This window comes from Notolepis coatsorum (assembly GCF_963971535.1).
Source record: "Notolepis coatsorum genome assembly, chromosome: 12".
Taxonomy (NCBI): domain Eukaryota; kingdom Metazoa; phylum Chordata; class Actinopteri; order Aulopiformes; family Paralepididae; genus Notolepis; species Notolepis coatsorum.
This window is the reverse complement of record NC_140176.1, coordinates 8,830,044-8,853,598: the sequence shown is the minus strand read 5'-3', so window position 1 is coordinate 8,853,598 and position 23,555 is coordinate 8,830,044. Positions and strand designations below refer to the sequence as shown.

The window sequence follows — 23,555 nt, the reverse complement described above, 5'->3', positions numbered from 1 at the left end:
ATTTCTATAGCTTGGAGACACTGTATGAAAATGTGGGCTTGTCTGGAAACTTCTGAAAAGTATCTATACATTTTTACTTATTGGGACAAACGATTTTTTTTTGTTTATATCTTTGTGAATTGTTCTCAGGTAAACCTCTACAACCGCAGCCATGGGAGACGCCTTGATGGCGGAGTTCGGGGCCGCAGCTTCCTATCTGCGGAAGTCAGACATGGAGCGTCTGGAGGCCCAGACTCGCCCCTTTGACATGAAAAAGGAGTGCTTTATACCTTTCCCAGAAGTGGAGTACGTCAAGGCCAGAGTCCAAAACAGAGACGGGGACAAAGTCACCGTTATGACATACGACGACAAGGTATGTTTAGAATACTGTTTAAAGACCAGTGGTCTGCACTGCTGTGTTTTACTTCTCCACACTGTTTACAAGGTTTATGCTGACCCTTTTGTAGCAAAACCTTTTATTATTATTACTATTTCTATTTGTACCTTTATTCATCTGGGCCTGACAGAGACCATAAAAAAGAAGCTTCAGGTTTCTCAAAATAAGTTGGTAAGGGTGGTAATGGGTCTTGGCCCCCGCACTCACATAGTCACTTTCAGGAGCTAAACTCACCTCATAGATTACCAATACCACTAACTCACTCTGTCACTCATTCATTCATCAGTCATATTTAGCCACTCTGCCCCTAGTGGTACTTTGTTTTAGATCAGTTCAATCCGTTTCATTGTAAATGGTGTGGGGTTAAAGGTGCTGGAGTATAGTGTGTGTAAGGTACATTCTTAATCCGAAACAATGTGCTGGCAAATATTTCAAGTATGGATAAAGACACCAAAAACAGGTAACTTCAAGGCAGATGACACTGGATCATCACGCAACACTTGAAATCACAAGTCTTCAAGTCAGAAGAGTAAAAAAAACCTAAGCATACTAACAATAAGAACAGCCTTAGTATTTGAGAACAGAATAAACAGGCAAGGAAGGATTTGGGAGAATGTACTTATATTTATATAACTGAATAATATTATAATATTAAATAATATTACAGCAGTAATACACTCAGCAACCACATATCTGTGCTGTAACTAATTCATATAATCCATTAAACAAGGTTGAATCTTGATGAGACAAACATTTCTGTCCCTTCAATCATCAGGAAGTTACTGTCAAGGAAATTGACTGCCACCCCCAGAACCCGCCAAAGTATGATAAAATTGAAGACATGGCGATGTTCACCTTCCTCCATGAGCCTGCTGTGCTGTTTAACCTCAAAGAGCGTTACGCAGCCTGGATGATCTATGTGAGTTAAGATCTGAAACAACCTCAACTTAACCAAGCAGTCATTAAAATGAATAAAACTAGTCAGCAAGTTCTCCATTTTCCTCCCCAGACATACTCAGGGCTGTTCTGTGTGACTGTCAACCCCTACAAGTGGCTACCAGTGTACGATCAGTCAGTGGTCAATGCCTACAGAGGCAAGAAGAGGACTGAAGCTCCTCCTCACATCTTCTCCATCTCTGACAATGCCTACCAGTACATGTTGTCAGGTAAGCTTTCTTTTTTTTTCTTTTTTACATTACATTAACAATACTGTGTACGGTATCTAAAATTACTTTTACTGATTCCTTTCAACAGACAGAGAAAATCAGTCTGTCCTGATCACGTAAGTCTAATTACCCCGAATGAATGAATGAATGAATGAATGAATCCACAAACTGCCATTTAATTTCAAAACATACTTTTTCTGAGATGTAAATATTATTATATGTAATATTTCTAATTAGTGGAGAATCTGGTGCTGGAAAGACTGTAAACACCAAGAGAGTCATCCAGTACCTTGCCAGCATTGCAGCTGCTGGCAAGAAGGGCGCTGTCGAAAAGGTAGGGGCAATAGCCATGCAAAGAAAGATACAGTGTATTATTTACCCTTTTGATCAGAAATAAAGTTAATATGTACAACACACCATGTATGTTTATTTCTAGGTTTCACTGGAGGATCAAATCATCCAGGCCAACCCTGCTCTGGAGGCTTTTGGTAATGCCAAGACCATCAGGAATGACAACTCCTCCAGATTTGTAAGTACATTGATGTAGTGGTCATAATTCTGAGCGGTAGTGGGTGTACAGTCTCAACAACCATTAGGCCCATAAATGTTTATACTATACAGAAAAAGAGGTGGATGTACAGTACTACCTGTTTCTCTACAATTCTTGGGGAATCATTCATATAAATGTTTTGTTAACATATTCCAGTGATACATTAATTATACATCTTACAAGCATCAAGTCTGTGATCTTCATATATACATAATATCAACAATCTATATAAATAATCATGTTTGCAATTGTCTACAGGGTAAATTTATCCGAATCCATTTTGGAGTCAGCGGAAAGCTGGCATCTGCTGACGTTGAAACTTGTACGTTAAGAATGCATTTAACTGACTATCAAATATACCCTAAATTTTAGACTAGAAGGAGTTGTGACTGTAATATGCACTTATTTTCTTCTGGTTAGATCTTCTGGAGAAGTCCCGTGTCACTTTTCAGCTGAAGGCTGAGAGAGACTACCACATCTTCTACCAGATCCTGTCTCAAAAGAAACCAGAACTGTTGGGTTAGTATTAAGGCACTAGATTGTGCAATGATAAATTAACATAGTAAGTAGCACCACAATGCCATAGCCAGCAATCATTTTACAAACTATACAGTAGTCTATGTCTTAAAGCAATTTTGAAGCAATTCACTATTTCTAAGCCATCTAAACTCTTACAGCTCAATTAACTAAAAACTAAAACTAACAAAAAAAACGTACGTTAATGAATTCTCAAAATATATCATAATTATCATAATCATAGTATTTGAGAAAGGTCACAAACTAACTCTGTTGCTTACTTGCAACCATGTGTTTATATACAGCCCTTTACTGTATCTAGTAGTCAGATGGTTTGGCCTATAAACTATGTACGTATATAATATATATAACGATGTTGGTTCTTGGGTGCTACACACCAAGTTTTATGAGAATCAGGTGAATAGCCCAGGAGAAGTAGGGGGAAATATATTTTCAAAATTATCTATAAAAGGTAAAAGATCCAATAGGATTTCCAATTGGAAAAGGTAAATGTGTTATCCATGGGGAACTGCATTTATAGGTATTGTGACTATGTAACAGGTCAGGGGATACACTCATTTTAAAATCGAAAGTGTCCTGATGATGACACTACAAGACAATCAATAGGTGTCTTCCTCTCAGGTTCATGAATCTTCACAGCAAATTTGATGGCAATCTGGCCATTGCTCTGATTTTAAAGTTAATGTCACAGCCTTTACAACGTCTGAATTGGGAGTTTACAAATGCATTGATACATAACGCTGATGCTACATGTTACATAATATTAAGGATATGGTGGTGCTTGCAAATTGTTTGTGTCTGTGTTTTGTCCTGTATGTTGTAACTTGGTTTATTATTTTTATTGCTGCCATTTTTGGTCAGGTCTTGCTCGTAAAAGAGATCCTTGATCTCAAGCATTTTACCTGGTTAAAAAAAGGTTAAATTTTTTTTCCCAATATTGAAGATAAAATGAAAATGTTTAAGAATGAAACAAACATCTAATGTGTTTACAGATATGCTGCTTATTACCAACAACCCATACGACTACCACTTCATCTCTCAAGGACAGACAACTGTTGCTTCCATTGATGATTCTGATGAGCTAATTCTCACTGATGTAAGTTAAATAATAAGTAATAAGTAAATAAATAAAAAGAATGTGCCTTAGTTTGATCATGTCTTAACTATTCCTCTCATCACGTTACCTTGTGTTTCAGGAAGCCTTTGATGTACTGGGCTTCACCCAAGAGGAGAAGAACGGCATCTACAAGCTGACTGGTTCCATCATGCACTATGGCAACATGAAGTTCAAACAGAAGCAAAGGGAGGAGCAGGCAGAAGCTGATGGAACTGAAGGTATGTGTTGAGAGAAAAGTTAACCTCATCTTAACTTCAAATGATGGGCTTGGAGAGGGCTGTAGGCGGGTTTTGGTCAAAATACTTTTAATACAATATTTGTGAAAAATGTTTGCTTAGAATATCACTTGCATCATTCTGCTCCATCCACTCCAGGCAGGTCCTTGCTACACTCTCTATAAATACAGTAGACCTCTTAACTCATTCACGGCCAATCACGACTATAGTCGGGTTATCTCGCCATGCATAGATTTTCTATTTATTTTTTGATAAAAAAAATTCTCCTTTTTAAAAAAATTTCCACTGCCTTTTCAGATCTTGACAAAGCTGCATACCTCATGGGCCTCAACTCTGCTGACTTTATCAAGGCTATTTGCCACCCAAGGGTCAAAGTAGGAAATGAGTGGGTGACCAAAGGTCAGAGTGTTGATCAGGTAAGATAGTGACAATCAATATATAATATACAGTATACACACAGTATTAGCTAATATCCCGGTTAAAGAATTATGTTTTTTAAATGGGTTCCATGTCATTCTCACCTCGATATGAGTTCATATCAAACTGTTACTTTTCCATAGAAATAGCTGGAAGCCATTCTGTGTCGAATGGCTAATCACATCGTCATACTATCAGTGTATCTGAAAATGTACCTTAAACACCTTGAAACTAAACATTGTCCAATAAAAGAATATAGCAGTAAACATAAACACTCAGACAGCCCATGGATCACAAGGGGATTACAGAATGCATGTAAAAAGAAAAATACACTACATAAAGAATTTATAAAACATAGAACTAAAGAGGCAGAAAATAAATATAAGAAATATAAAAATAAGCTAACTAATATTATGAGAATATGTAAGAAGGATTATTAGTGTTTGGAATATATTAAATGGTATTATTAGGAATGGCTCGAGACAAGTAAGCTATCCTCAGTATTGTATTGAAAATGATCAAACTATTAGCAATATGGATGATGTGGTTAACAACTTTAATACATTTTTCGTAAATATTGGACCAGAATTAGCGGGGAAAATCCCAGATTCAGTGACTCCTGAAGACATAAATGACAATTATATTGAAAGAAATCCTAGTTCAATGTTTCTGGAAGCGGTAGAAGAAAATGAAATTATATCAATTACTAATAAATCGAAAAACAAAACATCTACTGACAGTAATGAAATAGATATGAAAATAGTAAAAAGAAAAAAATCATTAATGGGATTTCAAAACCTGCTGGAAACCTCACATAAAACATATCCAAATCACATGCTAACCTGTGGTTCTACACTGATGACCTTTAAAGTGTCTTCATCACTCAATAAAACATTCTCAAAGGCAGCCACTCCAGATACTTTAAATTACTGCGCTGAAGTCTGGGGAAACACTTATAATTCTACACTACAACCACTTTTTATACTCCAAAAAAGGGCCATAAGGATAGTTCACATTGCAGGTTATCGTGATCACACAAACATATTATTTTTAAAGTAAAAAACATTCAAGTTAAATCTTGTGGAATTTAAAACGGTACAATTAATGTATGAAGCAAAATATGTACTTCCAGGAAACATTCAGAACTGTTCTTTGATAGAGAGGGGGGAACTCAATTTAAAAGTTCTTAGTGTACGCACTACCATGAGAAGACACTGCATCTCAATATGTGGAGTGAAACTGTGGAACAGTCTGAATGTGGTGCTAAAACAATGTCCAAATATGAGACAATTCAAACTGATTTATAAGGAAATGATGTTCACGAGGTACAGGGACTTGATATTCACGGTGTTTACATTTAAATATTTATTTCTTTCATGTTTTACATATATATATATATATTATTTTTTCTTCTTTGCATATATATAATTGTTTTGGAATGTTTTAAATTAGTACACTCATTTGACTAGTGGAAAAGGGGTAGGATTAAATAAGTGTATACTTCTTCCTACTCCTTTTCGAACATGTAAATTGAGTTATATTTTGCTTTTGTTTAGTTATTTATTTAGTTTGTATTTATTTACATGTTCGAAATAAAGATTTCAAATCAAATCAAATATATGAACTCATATCAATGGTATATCAATGGCATAAACAAGTGGTGGAGTTATCCTTTAAGTTTAAGGTATTAGTCATCATAATGTGTTTATTGTATATGCATCTTCATTTCTGGATTATATACCAATATCCCTGTATTCACAGTATTCACATGATGCGTCATGCCAACCATAGTTCACTGGCCACAGTTGTCATTTAATGATGACATTAGGAGAATAGGATAGGTCACAGCCCCAAAGTTGTTACGTAGTTCTACTTTTCACAATGTGATTTGCTTCCCAGTGGTAATGGGGAAGCCATTTTTGAAATTATTTCTATGAAAACACTGACCCATGCTCTTGTATTGCTGTGTGTATATATATAAATATATCATTCTTACTCTATTCTTTTAGGTAAACTATGCTATTGGTGCACTGTCCAAGTCAGTGTACGAGAAGATGTTCAATTGGATGGTCGTCAGAATCAACCAATCTCTGGAGACCAAGCAACCTCGCCAGTTCTACATTGGTGTACTGGACATTGCTGGTTTTGAGATCTTTGATGTGAGTACCTAATGTACAAGTACAGCTTCACGTAAAGAACCAGGACAATGAAAATCAGAAGGCATGTCATTGTAAAGTGTATTGTTGAAATATGACTAAATCCCCTTGAGAAACTATCCTCCTGGTTGTCATCATAATCAAACCATTTCAGATAGCCAATCTGCTTCATCTACTGCTACCCTGATTCAACAATTAGTCAGTTGTAAGTAGTTATTAGGATATCAGCCAGGTAATCCACAAAAGGTAATGAAACATATTTTCTACACTTTAGTTAATTTGAGTGGTTCAATCGTGACAATGAATTTATCACCGGCTAGTACAGGTTAGCCAATATTAATCTCCCGCAACAACAGATGAACAGAGTCCCATGAATTTGTTTACATTTGAAAGCTTCCTGTATTATGATAATAACATTTCCTTTAAATGAACAGAAGGCCACTCCCCCTCAATAAACAGAGAGTTGGCTGTGCTCAGAGAGAGTGCACTAAAACAGTTATAACAAATCAAATGATACATCTGAAGATATTGATCTGAAACATTACACAACAAGCTTTTTCTGAGTGAATTAACATTATTGTGCTGATTATATCATATTATGAATGAATCATACCAGTGAATATCATAAAATAACAATTTAGTGAATTAGTAAAAGACAAAGCTAGACATCCACGAAGGAACACCATACAGTAGAATTGTGCCACAATACAAATGTGTCTGCAGAAAGGAGTAAAATATGAATGGGTCTCTTTTACAGTTCAACACCTTTGAGCAACTGTGCATCAACTTCACTAATGAGAAGCTGCAGCAGTTCTTCAACCACCACATGTTTGTGCTGGAACAAGAGGAGTACAAGAAAGAAGGAATTGTGTGGGAGTTCATTGACTTCGGCATGGACTTGGCAGCCTGTATTGAACTCATTGAGAAGGTTGGTATCTAAGTCGTTTAACAACTAATGTTTTATACACAGCAATACTTGTCATCTTAACTCTTTGAGTGCCACCGACTTTCCCCATCTCTACTGCTTAGCGCCAGCTTTTCTTGACCATTTTCACGATATTTCACGATCTTTGCGGGGCTATTGTATATTCTATATTATAGCTATGGAGACAATAGTATGGCTCATTTGACAGACACTATTTCTAGTCCAACATGTAAAAAAGAGTTTGTTTCTACATACCTTCGTTCGTTCACAATACCAAGCTAAACATTGCCTCATTTCACTCAAATCCAGGCTGGTTTTCTAGATCGTGAGATAAAGTGTGTTTTGTGCAGCATATGCGCAAATCTCGTGACTGCTCGCTTGAAACCTATATTATTGCCAGGTCAAAGGTAAACACATGACCTTGTTTCTTCACAAAGCCGGGGGGGGGGGGTCGTATATCCGACGCTGCCAGATCATATAAACGCATGTTTTATGATGAGTTTCGGTAAAGTACACGTAAAATAGACGTTACCTTTGGTTTAGAAGTACTCACTTCGAGTCCAAAAGTGTCTTGAATCAGGATCAATACATATAACGTCAGGTAGCCCTCATCCGTCTTCTTCATCTGCTCGGGCCAAACTATAGACGGAGCCGAATAGGTTTCCTCATCGGTCGGTTTGATTATAGTTGTTTTATGTTTTACCAGTAGTGCTTAGTCCAACAAACGCACCTTATCGTCCATAATCATCATCCATATAATCCATTTAGTCTTTTTCATAATATCCAATAGTTCGCTCGCCATTGCATTGCAACCAGGTTACTATTGTGTGCTCGGGCCAGACTATACCACGGAGCCGAATAGGTTTCCTCATCGGTCGGTTTGATTATAGTTGTTTTACGTTTTACAAGTAGTGCTTAGTCCAACAAACGCCCCTTATCATCCATAATCATCATCCATATAATCCATTTAGTCTTTTTCATAATATCCAATAGTTCGCTCTAGGCGATCGCGATTGTCGAACGTGTCCTGCTCACTGCTGCTCACAACGACTATCTAGTTGTTTGGGGGCTGTGGGGGGCTGGTACTAACACCCTAATACAGTGTTTCTCAAAGTGGGGGGCGCAGAGGCATGACAGGGGGGGCCTTGAGATTTATAAAAAAAAAAAAAAAAAAATGTATTACAGAAAATGATCACTAAAGTGCTATCTGTTGCAGCTGCACAGTTCTCCATGAAAATACCATTTCTCAAAATCTGAAAATCATTATTTAATAAAACACAGAAAAGGATCACCAAGTTACTCTGGATAAAAAAAAACTTTACAGACAACATTGAGACAAAGCTTCCTGACACATCTCCATCCAAACTCTTGGAAGAACTCTTTGAAATCTCATCTGATACCACCTAGAGAGCTAGTTTCAGAGTGTGGTGCTGAGTACCAAGTATCTCATCTCATGGCCCACCAAGTATCTCATGATGCAGCAGTTAAGGTGTTGATACCATTCAGCACCACATACAGTATCTGTGTGAAGCTGGCTTTTCATCCATGACAGCTCTGAAAACAAAATATAGGGCCAATTTGAAAGGTCACGATATAAATTTCAATACATTTAAACATGGCCCATTTCATGACTATTTTGTTGGGGCGAGGGGGGGGGGCCCAAAATATTTTGGTCCGCCAAAGGGGGGCCTGACAGAAAAAGTTTGAGAAGCACTGCCCTAATAGTTGGCCCATGATGTTCATAAGGTAGGCGATACTGCCACCTGGCGGATTTCGATCGTCATTGCAATTTGAACGTTGTGCCAGGGAGCTCCGGCTGGATGTTCAGAATGGGGATCAAAGGGAAAAGACCAAAGGATAAAAAAATATATATACTCGTTATTGGCACTCAACGCTTGGCGGGCAATAACAAGTTTACTCGTTATTGGCACCCATTGAGTTAAAGGAGGGAATGCATTTGGTTTGTTTAGAAAACTAACAATTAAAAGCACAGACTAAAGCCATAATCAATTTACTTTGATTCAAGCCAAGACATATGCTTTGTGTCCACAACACTATCTCCAATACTATTGTAATTATACTCTGATAAAATGCTACTTATTGGGTGTTGTTTAAGTTATATATTTTATTGATTAGCTATTTGTTTTTAATCATTCCCTCCCACCAGCCCATGGGTATCATGTCCATCCTTGAAGAGGAGTGCATGTTCCCCAAAGCCAGTGATGAGACATTCAAGGCCAAGCTGTATGACCATCATCTGGGTAAAAACCCCAACTTCCAGAAGCCCAGGATCATCAAGGGAAGACCAGAGGCTCATTTCTCCCTGGTTCACTATGCTGGCACTGTTGACTACAACATCGGCAACTGGCTTGTGAAGAACAAGGACCCTCTCAATGAGACAGTGGTTGGACTCTACCAGAAGTCAAACCTGAAGTTACTGGGTGTGCTCTATGCTGGTTTTGCTGGTGGTGGAGAGGGAGGTAAAATACTGTATACATAAACAGATCAAATCCACTGCAGATATTCAAGTTGTTATTTGTAACAAGGGTGGGAAATACATTACCCTTAACACTTGGCAAACAAACAGATTCTTAACTAAAATTCAATATGGCTGGTGGATAAACATTTAGTTTCTTTCCTGCTGCTAACCTGTGCTGTTTTATCTATCAGATGCTCCACCAGCTCAGGAAAAGGGTAAAAAGAAGAAGGGGGGTTCCTTCCAGACTGTGTCTGCTTTGCACAGGGTAAGTTGAGTTAACATTTTTGGATCAGACACCAGTGTTTGAGGACATAAAGCTGCAAAGATTGTCAGATGGTATAATTCCTGAATACTGTTGCTTCCACAGGAGAACTTGAACAAACTCATGACCAACCTGAGGTCAACTCATCCCCACTTTGTGCGTTGCCTGATCCCCAATGAGACCAAGACTCCTGGGGCCATGGAGCACCCTCTTGTTATGCACCAGCTGCGTTGTAACGGTGTGCTGGAGGGCATCAGGATCTGCAGAAAAGGATTCCCAAACAGGATCCAGTACGCTGACATGAAACAAAGGTAAAGTATGAAAAACTCAAAAGAAATGCAGAATTTCCTCTGCTCAACATCAATTACAGTTTGATAGATATAGTATGATCTGTACAGATACCGCATCCTGAATCCCAATATTATCCCTGAGGGACAGTTCATGGACAACAGAAAGGCAGCAGAGAAACTGCTGGGCTCACTGGACATTGATCATGAGGAATATAGGTTTGGACACACAAAGGTAATTTCTGCAATACAAAGGCAACACACCCTTTCACCAAAATACGATACAAGTGTACAATACAAATGTATGTCTTCATTTTGTACCACATTTCTATATTTCTTTATTAGGTGTTCTTCAAGGCTGGTCTCTTGGGTGTACTTGAAGAGATGAGAGATGACCGACTCACTTCCATCATGACTGGAATTCAGGCCAGAACACGTGGAATGCTTGCCAGAACTGAGTTTAACAAAATTATAGAGCGCAGGTTGGTACTGTACATGATTGTTCAAACTGAGAAAAAGATTAATCTTTTACGATATCATGATATATTGATATCATTCACAGGAATTCCTTACTGATAATCCAGTGGAACGTGCGTGCCTTCATGGGGGTCAAGAATTGGCCCTGGATGAATATGTTCTTCAAGATCAAGCCTCTGCTTAAATCAGCTGAGAGTGAGAAAGAGATGCAGAACATGAAGGAAGAATTCATAAAGCTGAAAGAGGCTTTTGCCAAAACTGATGCCCGAAGGAAGGAACTGGAGGAAAAAATGGTTTCACTTCTCCAAGAGAAGAATGACCTGACACTTCTAGTCCAAACTGTGAGTTACATCAAAGTCTAATTGTGTTTAAGGTGTTTTAAGTTGTTTAACTTACATGTCTAATAATAATATCAAATTGTTTTTAAACAGGAACAAGACGGTCTCTCAGATGCTGAAGAGCGATGTGAGGGTCTGATCAAAAGCAAGATTCAGCTTGAAGCCAAATCTAAGGAGCTGACAGAGAGACTGGAGGATGAAGAGGAGATGAATTCAGAACTGACATCTAAGAAGAGGAAGCTGGAGGATGAGTGCTCAGAACTCAAGAAAGACATTGATGATCTGGAGCTCACTCTGGCTAAAGTGGAGAAGGAGAAGCATGCCACTGAGAACAAGGTAAAGTTAATATATTAATTTGTCTTGAGCAGTTTTCAAAATGACAACAACAATGATTACACAACGTACTAAGCTTGCTAACAAATTCCCTCTACTATGTTTCTTTAGGTTAAAAACCTGACTGAGGAGATGGCAGCTTTGGATGAAATCATTGCCAAGCTGACCAAGGAGAAGAAAGCTCTTCAGGAGGCTCATCAGCAAACACTGGATGACCTGCAGAGTGAGGAGGACAAAGTCAACACTCTGACCAAGGCCAAATCCAAGCTGGAACAGCAGGTTGATGATGTGAGTATCCAATTAACAGAGCACAACTCGAATTTGGGTGGGAACCAAATACCGTAATTCCTCTAATAGTAACCCCGGCTTGTATTTGTTTCAACTGTAGCGGGTACCAGGCTTGTATTAGGAGGAGGCATGTATAAGAGAGAGTCCTATATTTCTAATTTTCAAACAGATCATAATGAATAAATCAACATTTTGTGTCAGTTTGAACCCAGTAAAATGTACTGGGTTCATTTATTGAAACCAAGTACTGTATGAAATAGTAAACAGTGCAATTACAGGTGGTCACTGGTCATTTCAACGTTTTCAAAGTGAAATCAAGTAACTAGCTCAGTATGCAGCTCAGTATATTAGTAACCCGGCTTGTATTAGGAGGCCGGCTTATAATTGCTTAGCTCAAGAGCGCACCCGGCCATTAATAGAGACCCGGCTTGTATTTGAATACCGGTTACTATTAGAGGAATTACGGTAACCGTACCTTGGTCCACTTGCTTGAGGCGTTCTCTTTCCATTTCCAAATTAACCCTGGAGTGATTAGTTTGTGTTGAGAATGCAGTTGGTCTAAAAGAGTAAAATATCCAAAAGATAGGCTGGTTGAGACGTTTTTGTTGACATTTCCAAATTTAATTTGGAATTAGCAATTTTAAAATAATCTTCCCTTTCAGTAAATTCAAATTTTTTGACAAATTTCATGATTCTAAACAAGTCATACTAATAACCTTCAGCGATCTTAACAAAGTAAACAGTATTTATTTTTTGTACAAGCCAAAGTTGACATGACACAATTATTTTTGTTCACATAATGTTCATTTGGATAAAAATATTATTTCCAATAAATGGTTGATCTGCATGATCACATGGCTTTGTTTGTTTTTATTATTATTCTTCCTACTAGCTTGAAGGATCTCTGGAACAAGAGAAGAAGATAAGGATGGACCTTGAAAGAACCAAGCGGAAGTTGGAAGGAGACTTGAAGTTGACCCAGGAGAGCCTAATGGACCTGGAGAATGACAAGCAGCAAATGGATGAAAGGCTGAAGAAGTAAGCACCACCCCTAAACTACATTACGGTATCTGATAGTATGTCCTGAGATGAAGACCTAAACATTGTATTTTCAACAGGAAAGATTTTGAGATCGGCCAACTCAACAGCAGGATAGAGGATGAACAGGCTATGAGTGCTCAGCTCCAGAAGAAACTGAAGGAGCTTCAGGTAATTTCAGATACTGTATACAATGACTGTTGTTTGGTGTAAAAACAAATCAAATGGAAACTGGACAATCATATTTTCAGGCCCGCATTGAGGAGCTTGAGGAAGAGCTTGAGGCTGAGAGAGCTGCCAGAGCCAAGGTTGAGAAACAGAGGGCAGACTTGGCCAGAGAGCTGGAGGAGATCAGTGAGAGGCTGGAGGAGGCTGGTGGAGCCACTGCTGCCCAGATTGAGATGAACAAGAAAAGAGAGGCTGAGTTCCAGAAAGTGCGCAGAGACCTTGAAGAGGCCACTCTGCAGCATGAGGCCACTGCTGCTACTCTGAGGAAGAAGAATGCAGACAGTGTGTCTGACCTGGGAGAGCAGATTGACAACCTGCAGAGAGTCAAGCAGAAGTTGGAGAAAGAGAAGAGTGAGCTCAGACTGGAGCTTGATGATGTGGTCGCCAACATGGAGCAGATCGTCAAGGCCAAGGTGAGTGGAAGCAAATAGGCCTAAGAACGATTTATCTATTTTGTCCTGTATGGCTAAACAATATTGTCAGTTTCAAGACAAGGAGTAAATGTATCAATCAAGGGAGAAAAAAGTTAAATGGCTTTTCAAATGAATTTTCAGACAAACCTGGAAAAAATGTGCCGTAGCTTTGAAGACCAGATGACTGAATACAGGACAAAATCTGAGGAGGGCCAGCGTTTCATCAATGACTTCACCATGCAGAAAGCTAAGCTTCTGACTGAGAATGGTATGACAACACAATCACAATGAATCTTATTCTCAAATGTCTTGTTCGTTTTGATAGGTGATTCCTTCTTTTATTTTGCTTGAGAGAAAAACTAAAATACATAAAACATACCGTAGAGTACATTTCGGTGGTAAAGATTTTTTGGGGGGTAAAATATAAATATTTTAAGTGCTCCATCACAGCCTGGGGCTTGTGAGCACGTCTCCATGCCACTTTGGACTCAATGACATTTTAGCTGCAAATAAAGTGAGCTATATCACAAACAAACATTACTAAATAATTTTCTCCTAAAGTGGTAAATGGTAAATGGCTGCTTTTTTCTATAGCGCTTTTTTCCAAAGTGCTTTACAATTTGTTACTCACATTTTTACCCATTCATTCACTCACCCATTCACACACCGACGGCGGAGGCAACCATACAAGGTGCCAACCTGCTCATCGGGAGCAATTAGGGGTTAAGTGTCTTGCTCAAGGACACATCGACACGCTGCCCGGGAGGAGCGGGAATCGAACCGGGAACCTCCGGATTGCCAGACGACTGCTCTACCTCCTGAGCCACTGTCGCCCCCGACCCACTCCTGACAGTTAGAACTGTTTAATAGGGTTTTGTTCCGCAAATAATAAAAGTAAGAGGATAGTTATGCCAAAACTGACGCAACCAATCCCAGGCCATAGACAAGGAAGGAAGGAGGGGTGTGAGGAGCCACTTTTGAGAATTATGGCCAATCCCAATTCCATTCCCTTGGCCCTACCCCTAGTTTTGGATTGCCCTCGACTGTGTAATGGATATTCAGAATGGAGCTACAAAAGCAAGATGTTGACATCATTATGTAGGAAATGGGACACCTCTCTTTATGTCACCTGTAGTCAAATAGTGTAAAGAGTTTCCATATTTCTGTAGTGATACGTATTCGTATCAGTTTATTAGAAACATAATCTACAGTGTAATTTAACATATAATAAAGATAGGCCTATGTATTTATTGTATCTATCAAACACAATAAGTTAATTGTGTGCCTACAATTTATTTCATTTATTTGAACTGAAATGTTGTGGAACTGACATTTTTCCTTAACTCATTGAGCGCCACGCTGTTTTTCCATCTGTACTGCCTGGCGCCAGCGTTATTGACAATTTTCACAATGTTTGCGGACCCATCGTATTCTATATTATAGCTATGGAGACAATAGTATGGCTCATTTGACGGGCACTATTTATAGTCCCACATTGACAAACCAGTTCATTTCTACATACTTTCGTTTGTGCGCTATTCCACGCTAAACATTGCCCTGTTTCAAAATAATCCAGTCTCGTTTTCTATATGACGTGTTATATGCATATGCGCAAATCGTTCGGGTTGCTCGCCTGAAACCTATACTATTTCCAAATCAAAGGTATATATATAAAATCATCAAGGGGGGGGGGGGGGGGGGGGGGGTCGTTTTACGAAAATGCGATCGTTGCCAAAAGCATGTTTTAGGTTCGGTAAAATACGATGCTGTGATCAATACAAAATCATGTTTTAAATTCTGTAAAATAGACCTAAAATAGACCTTACCTTAGTCAGAAGGTATTCCAAAATGAATAATCCATGTAATTCCATCGCGATAGCCATTACTCGTGTGCATTGGGTCTGGCTATAATACGGGAAACAATAGGTTTCAGGCGAGCCAATCTCCGACAGATGGCTGTGTGCTGATTTACTTTGAGGGGGAAGGGATTCCTGCAGCCTGAGGTACCTCAGTACTGAAAGACACCTTAGAGACCCAGTTAGGTAGGCGATACTGCCACCTGTCAGGATTCGATCATCATTGCAATTATAACGTAGGCAGCAGTGCGAGGGAGACACAGGCAGGTCCGCGCGAGTGTTTAGAATGGGAAAATTGAAAAAAACAAAAAAGGATCTAAAAACGAGAACTAGTTTTTGGCGCTTAGCGGTTGGATTTGAAGCACGAGAATTCTCGTTTTTGGCGCAGAAAGAGTTAATATCTCCACAATACCTGAAAGTTACAAAATGCCACCAGTTCTCCATAACCGGACAGGTCTCTCCTACTATTTGACACAGGGACCGGCGTCCTATGACCCAGCAGAGTTTCACTGTGGAGAAAAATACAGAATGAGAAGCGGTACTGTCCGGTTCAGCAGTTTCGCCATATTTGATTGTTAAACTGACATAACCACAGTGTCTGCCATCAAAAGATATCTATAACTTAAGATTTATTTTTATTTCTTCTTGATTTGGAGCGGTGGAAATAGTTGTAATCATCTTTGGAACGGTGTGTGTCTGGAGAAAAGTGAGATAGAAAAAAAGCCACATGATTCTCTTTTCCTCAAAAGTGAAAGGTGTTCAACCAAACCAAATGATACATACAAAATATACATATTATGTACAAAATATACGTATCACTACAGAAACGTAGACCCCTCCGCTGTGAGTCAGTATCTATAAACATTCCCTTTGGAGGGCCAGTTGGAGGGGTAGATGTCAGGGGTTGGGCCAAGTGGTAAGGCCTAGGGGGGATATTGGGGTTGGCCTTTAATGTTGCTAACAGTAAATTACATCATGGTAAATTGATGCTGGGTTTTCATATTAAATGTGAGCAGCATTTCTGCTGTGAATCGGCTGATGTATGTACGTCTTAACGAGGCTTGATACAACTTTGCTGAAACTAAATTATTTTTAATCCGACAGGTGAGCTGACCAGACAGATGGAAGAGAAGGACTCTCTTGTTTCTCAGTTAACAAGAGGCAAACAGTCCTACACTCAGCAGGTTGAGGACCTCAAGAGACAACTGGAGGAGGAAATCAAGGTGAACAATGACATGATGCCCATCACCCACAATTTATCTACATCAGTGATCAAGGATGACTGAATATTGTGTTTTTCCTCTTAATAGGCCAAGAATGCACTTGCCCATGGAGTGCAGTCTGCCCGCCATGACTGTGACCTGCTGAGGGAGCAGTATGAGGAGGAGCAGGAGGCCAAGGCTGAGCTGCAACGCTGTATGTCCAAGGCCAACGCTGAGGTGGCTCAGTGGAGAACCAAGTACGAAACTGATGCAGTCCAGAGGACAGAGGAGCTGGAGGAGGCAAAGTAAGAACATTTCTCAACACTTTAGTAACACCTCATCATTTGACAAAGAGTTAGATGCCTTATAATCAATCAAAGCCTAAATGTTTGTCTTTATCCAAGTAAATGAATAAGACACAAATCATACTGACCAATTACTATAATCATTTTGCATGATATGACAATACTACCTTAACCCAAAGTTATGTTTCTGATCTTTGTCTAACAGGAAGAAGCTGGCTCAGCGTCTGCAAGATGCAGAGGAAGCTGTGGAAGCTGTAAATGCTAAATGCTCCTCTCTGGAGAAGACCAAACACAGACTCCAGAATGAGATTGAAGATCTCATGGTGGATGTGGAGAGATCGAATGCTGCTGCTGCAGCTCTGGACAAGAAGCAAAGAAACTTTGACAAGGTATAACTTCTGTTTTATGTTGATCTACTGAAGACCATGAAATGCAATGAGTCCATTTCTAACACTGTTATTTAACCAGTTCCTGGCTGAGTGGAAGCAGAAGTTTGAGGAATCCCAGACAGAGCTGGAGAGCTGCCAGAAAGAGACCAGGTCTCTCAGCACTGAGCTCTTCAAACTGAAGAACTCTTATGAGGAGTGTTTGGATCAACTGGAGACCATGAAGAGAGAGAACAAGAACCTCCAAGGTTTGAACATAAAATGTTCTTTAATTTTCAGTTTGAAATGTTGAACCTGTCAATTTCTCGTGAATTATTTTAGCTGACAGATCATTTTGTTCACAGAGGAAATTTCTGATCTGACTGAGCAACTTGGTGAGGGAGGAAAGAGCATCCATGAGCTGGAGAAAGTCCGTAAACTGCTGGAGCAGGAGAAGGCAGAGACACAGACTGCTCTAGAGGAAGCCGAGGTGAGACTGCATATACATGTATACATTCATAATAGTACAACAACTTGCAATGGGCCTGGTCTACAAGATACACTACACCACTAAGATACCCATGTACATGTCGAAATACTTCCCAAAGGTCAGTGAAGTCCACGACCACAACACCAGAGGGAGTTCCACAAATCATGTTCAACCCAGATTCGGCTCAAACAAGGGACTAAACACGTTTAGCAATTATGCCACAATAATGTGGAACGCCCGTAAAGGAATGTGAATCCCTACCCTCCTTCAAAACCGCTATAAGAGCACCTACGGGTGGCTGCAATTACCCCCTCCTAGGGCTGGGCGATTAATCGATTTAACCGATTAATGATTTGGAAGATTTCTTTTAAATGAAAATCGATTAAATTTTTTTTAAAGATTTTTGTCACCCTTTATTTTACAAAAAGTGATGTTTGGTGAAAGTTAGATTTGCACTCAATTAATCCCAATAGAGAAATTCATTCTTGTTTGATGATCAAGAGGCACCTTTTATTTGTTATTTGAAAAATGGGCTTACATTTTATGACAACACATTTTTCAACAGGGCACCCTGGAACATGAGGAGGGCAAGATCCTAAGAACCCAGCTTGAGTACAACCAGGTCAAGGCTGACATTGAGCGCAAACTGGTTGAAAAGGATGAGGAGATGGAGCAATCCAAGCGTAATGTACAGAGAACGGTGGACACCTTGCAAAGCTCTCTGGAGGCTGAGACTCGCAGCAGGAATGAAGCTCTCAGAGTGAAGAAGAAGATGGAGGGAGATCTCAATGAGATGGAGATCCAGCTCAGCTCGGCTAACAGGCAGGCAGCCGAGGCCCAGAAGCAGCTCAAGGGTCTCCAATCTCATCTCAAGGTGAATTTGAATACACATAATCACTGCTATATGACTGCTTCCTCATAGGTGATTCATTGTTGGTTTGGTCTTAGTTTCTGTCACTTCTTCTTAAAATACTTTGTTAGTTGATTAGTTAGTCAATGTCCTTGGTGTTAGTGGGAACCCCCTATCACAGATGCAAATAATACTATAAGGGCTTGTCTCCATAGCGGACGTTTTATGAGTTGTCAGCTCCTTTCTGTCATTCATTTCTATGCTGGAGAAGCGACAGGCGCGCTCCTCTTCCCAGAGCCGCGCCTCGCCTTTTATGAGCTCTCGGCGGCAGCGTTTTTGGTCGGAGCGCTCCCAGCTCATAAAGTTGAAACTAGTTCAACTTTTTGGAAAGGAGCGCGCTCATCAATGTAACTCATCGAGGAAGGGGCGGAGCCGCGGCTGGCGCAAGCCTCAGAAAAACGCTTGGAGCTTTTTTTTTTTTTTTTTTCAAAGCGGTCCGCCTTGAAAAAAACGTCCCTGGTGGACACATAGCCTAAAACAGCACTTATGAGATGTGATACTTCCATATCTACAGGACTCCCAGTTGCAGCTGGATGATGCTCTTCGTGGCAGTGATGATATGAAGGAGAACATTGCCATTGTGGAGAGACGCAACAACCTGCTGCAGGCTGAACTAGATGAGCTGAGATCTCTGATAGAGCAGACTGAGAGAGGTCGTAAACTGGCTGAGCAGGAACTGCTGGATGTCAGTGAGAGAGTTCAGCTCCTCCACTCTCAGGTAACATTGATATGAGGTAGTAACTTTTATTAAAATATGTATTAATCTGAAATGCATTTGACACAATATTCATTGCACAGCACTGATATAAATATGTGTGATTCATTTATAGAACACCAGTCTTCTGAACCAGAAGAAGAAACTTGAGACTGACTCAACCCAGCTTCAGAATGAAGTGGAGGAGTCTGTGCAGGAGTGCAGAAATGCTGAGGATAAAGCCAAGAAGGCCATTACTGATGCTGCCATGATGGCAGAGGAGCTGAAGAAGGAGCAGGACACCAGTTCTCACCTGGAGCGCATGAAGAAGAACATGGAGCAGACCATTAAAGACCTGCAGCACCGTCTGGATGAAGCTGAGCAAATCGCCATGAAAGGTGGCAAGAAGCAGATCCAGAAACTGGAGTCCAGGGTGAGTGGCAAAGGATCACTTTTTTCAGACTGACATTTTAAATTACATGTGACATTGTGAGAAAGTGAGACAACACTCAATCGTTATTTTTATTTATAGGTGAAGGAGTTGGAAGTGGAGGTGGAATTGGAGCAGAGGAAGTCCGGTGACACAGTGAAAGGAGTCCGTAAATATGAGAGACGCATCAAGGAGCTTACCTTTCAGGTAATTAGTTGCATTGCTGTCGATTTCTTAATACTTATTCTGGTTGAATTATGGCATTAATACATGACTCATTCAAATTTTGTTAAGACTGAGGAGGATCGCAAGAATTTGGCCCGTTTGCAGGACCTGGTGGACAAACTGCAGCTGAAGGTGAAATCCTTCAAGAGAACTTCAGAGGAGGCTGTAAGTAGATACGTTTGGAGGCCATACACATTATTTAAGCCATATTCCTCACACCTGAGTACTCACAATAAACAACTTTCAGGAGGAACAAGTCAATTCCAGTCTGACCAAGTTCCGCAAGATTCAGCATGAGCTGGATGAAGCAGAGGAGAGGGCTGACATTGCTGAATCTCAGGTCAACAAGATGAGAACCAAGAGCCGTGATTCTGGAGCAAAGGTAAACTTTGATTTAATGATCATTTTTTTTAAACAGCCTAACAGCCTAAAGGACCATGCCGGTATGGTGATAAACCCATGTTAATCTCCTGGTCGTCACAGATCAGTCACCTGAGAGAAACTTGTTATGTCAGGAGCTTCCAATTTGTTAGCACAACCAGGAAATCATTTAGGTTAGATTTCTTCTATATAATTATATGGTTTATCACCATAATGTTTACATTAAAAGAAAACGTTTAAAAAGAAAATTGTATCTAAAAAAGTAAGCTATGCTCAGGAAAATGGTCAGGGGTAATGTAAAAGAAGAGTGCAGATTTGTCAACAGGCTAAAACTCATATTTGGACTAGTATGGCCCGTCAATCAATGTTTGGGGTCAAATACAGCACAATAATTATAATTGAGTACCGCAGATGAAGAGCCATATAACTTCATTTTATGTTGTCAGAGAATCAATCTTTTTCCAACTTTATTGTGTTGTGTTCACTCATAGAAGAGGTTGAGTATTTTCTTGTGATATACACTACAGTATCACATTCACTACCAAGTGATTTGGATTGGCAACTGCACATACATGGGATGTCCAAAACATTTCAATGCAAGGGTTAAATTATAAAACAAATGTCTCATGATGTGTATCTTATCTTTTTCTTTTTTCAGAAAGGACAAACTGAAGAGTGAAGCTCTCAAGATGGACTTTCTCATCATCTCATATGAAATGTAGTGATGTAGTTCTCCCTGTATTCTTTTATCCGAGACAGAATAAAGAGTGGTGTGCTTCAAATTACATCTGTGAGTTGTGTTTTGTCTCTCAGTAGGCAAATGTTACTGTCTGTGCATATATTAGAATCTAGCGAATATACTGATAGAGGTCTTGCATGGAATGTTTGTGTAGTTCTCTTTCTTCCCACATGGCTGCCTGTAACCATTGGTAACCACTTTTGAAAGAAAATTCCTACAGTACTTTCTGTGCAGTGGCAGAGAAGGAAACACATAGGAAAAGCACATTACTTTTCTAATGTGACTTGTTCACAAGATCCAGTAATAAGATACCAAATGATTACATTTTTGTTTATAAATTCCTCATACATAGCAAAACATGCAGATTTCTAAACAGTGATTCACTTATTTTCATAATGGTTTCTTTAATACTTCCATTCCACAATATTCCACCATATTTTTTATATAGAGTACTCACTTAACTAAGAGATGGATCTATTAAAAGGACATAACAGAGAGAATAGTCCGTAATAGGTCTGACACTTCTTCTATATGTGTGGTAATGTACTGTAATATGTAAATACCAATTTTGATCCAATATTACTATTTTAATCTCATCATATCGTCAAATTTACTTCACTAACTACAAATCAGGAGACACTTAATGCATGTAAATGCAAGACTGCATTTTCTTTTGTTTATGATCAAGTACATATGTATACATTTTTAGTTCATACCTATCCTTGTTCCTGATTGAGTTTCCATAGCATACATTCCTCTAACCGGTAGATTTAGAATTAAAAACACCATCAGATAGGGACTGATTCGTATTAAAAATAAAGTGTGAAATATGGATTACAGATCACCAGAATATTGAGAAATAAAGTAAAACCAAATTAAAACATATCCTGGTGTTAATCTTGATGGACGGACCATTCAAACAGAGCCAACTACACTCAAATACAGATTAGATAGGCTGTAATGTTAACACTAGAGGAGCTGGGCCGGTCATATAGATTTTATAATTCCAATCATTTGGAACTAAAAAAGATAAACCCTCCCTCTTTGACTTTTCCTAAAAATATGGTATTTAGACATCTGCATTTCTGCAGTGTTAGAATTCTGAAAAAACATGCAGAAAAAAAGCAGTTTAGCCATTGACTGCTTCGGTTTCAGTCAAATGAGCACCACCACCCCTCCACCCTCTCCTCCGCCTCATTCACTGAGAGCTCTGATTTCAAATCAACTGAGCGAGTGTTTCTTGAATGCCCACTCTGTGGCTTGTGTCCCTTGAACAAAAGGTTTGCAAATGTTTTGTGTATAAAACAATATAGTTACTGTGATACAGGAATGTGTAAATGTATAGTAGCCTATACAGCTGTTTGCTCAGCACTTCTCCCATCTCTCGTCTCCCCGTCTCTCCTCCCGTTCCTTCACTGAGAGCATGTGACCTTTACAGACGTGTCAATCCCAGAAATATGATTTATAGATATCATGTATCTGCATGCAGCAATCTGCTGTCTCTCAAGATGCATCAGGTGATGCTATGATAACCTAATCTGACATGGTGAGGGGACCATCAAGGTGATGCTATGATAACCTAATCTGATATGGTGAGGGGACCATCATGATGATGCTATGATAACCTAATCTGACATGTTGAGGGGACCATCATGATGATGCTATGATAACAGTGGTATCATTGACTTGATAAGACGGTTCATTTCAGCAAGGAGGACTGTGTAACCTTGGGTTACTGCTGAAATGCCAGATAACAGGTTGAAAACAACATACAACAGGAAACTGTGAGCCAAAATAAGACTGCAGATCGCTTACTGGACGTCGTAAAACCCCCACCACCAGCAGCAATGGCTCATCTGTGTAAACAGTACCACATTCTGGGGTCTGAGTGTGGCCCTGAGTGTCAGAATATCCTTGTCAATTTAAGAAAAGGGTATATTGGAAGGTCATTTTAGTTTGGGAGGAGTAGATCACCATAGGTGATTCTCTCTTCAATATATATTACATATCTGGTGTAGACAATTGAACATGGTGTTAAACAGGTATTCTCTAGTTATAAGCTCAGTACTTTACAGGGTTTAAAGCATACTGTGAATACTGGACAAAGGCTATTCTTAAAACATAATTGAATATAGGTGTGATCTTTCTGTCTATCTCTCGGAGAATATACATGTAGAATATACATATCTATAAGTGTTAGATTCTGGGGTATTAACTGTAATAACTGTTTATCATGTATTTCACATTATACATATAAGAACATGTCATTCATATTTCATTACTATACATATATCAGATCAAGGTAAAGGGTCAAACTATCTGTTAGCACATCAGT

General features: G+C 39.3%; 1 protein-coding gene across 1 annotated transcript; it reads left to right on the top strand.

Moving 5' to 3' along the window:
* Positions 1–151: 151 nt before the first annotated feature.
* LOC311237597 (myosin-7-like) lies at positions 152–21,160 on the top strand (the record flags this gene model as incomplete). The annotated part of the gene is made up of 37 exons (XM_084325538.1): positions 152–352; positions 1,152–1,295; positions 1,386–1,542; positions 1,631–1,658; positions 1,780–1,876; positions 1,979–2,071; positions 2,351–2,414; positions 2,513–2,611; positions 3,622–3,725; positions 3,826–3,964; positions 4,280–4,398; positions 6,409–6,558; positions 7,313–7,483; positions 9,648–9,960; positions 10,151–10,224; positions 10,327–10,532; positions 10,620–10,743; positions 10,854–10,990; positions 11,071–11,326; positions 11,417–11,659; positions 11,768–11,944; positions 12,837–12,982; positions 13,063–13,153; positions 13,234–13,623; positions 13,765–13,891; positions 16,584–16,702; positions 16,790–16,986; positions 17,192–17,375; positions 17,455–17,620; positions 17,717–17,841; positions 18,407–18,715; positions 19,266–19,469; positions 19,582–19,878; positions 19,978–20,082; positions 20,170–20,265; positions 20,348–20,482; positions 21,140–21,160. 37 exons carry the CDS (start codon positions 152–154, stop codon positions 21,158–21,160), a joined length of 5,808 nt encoding a protein of 1,935 aa, XP_084181664.1.
* Between the last annotated feature and the right edge of the window lie 2,395 nt (positions 21,161–23,555).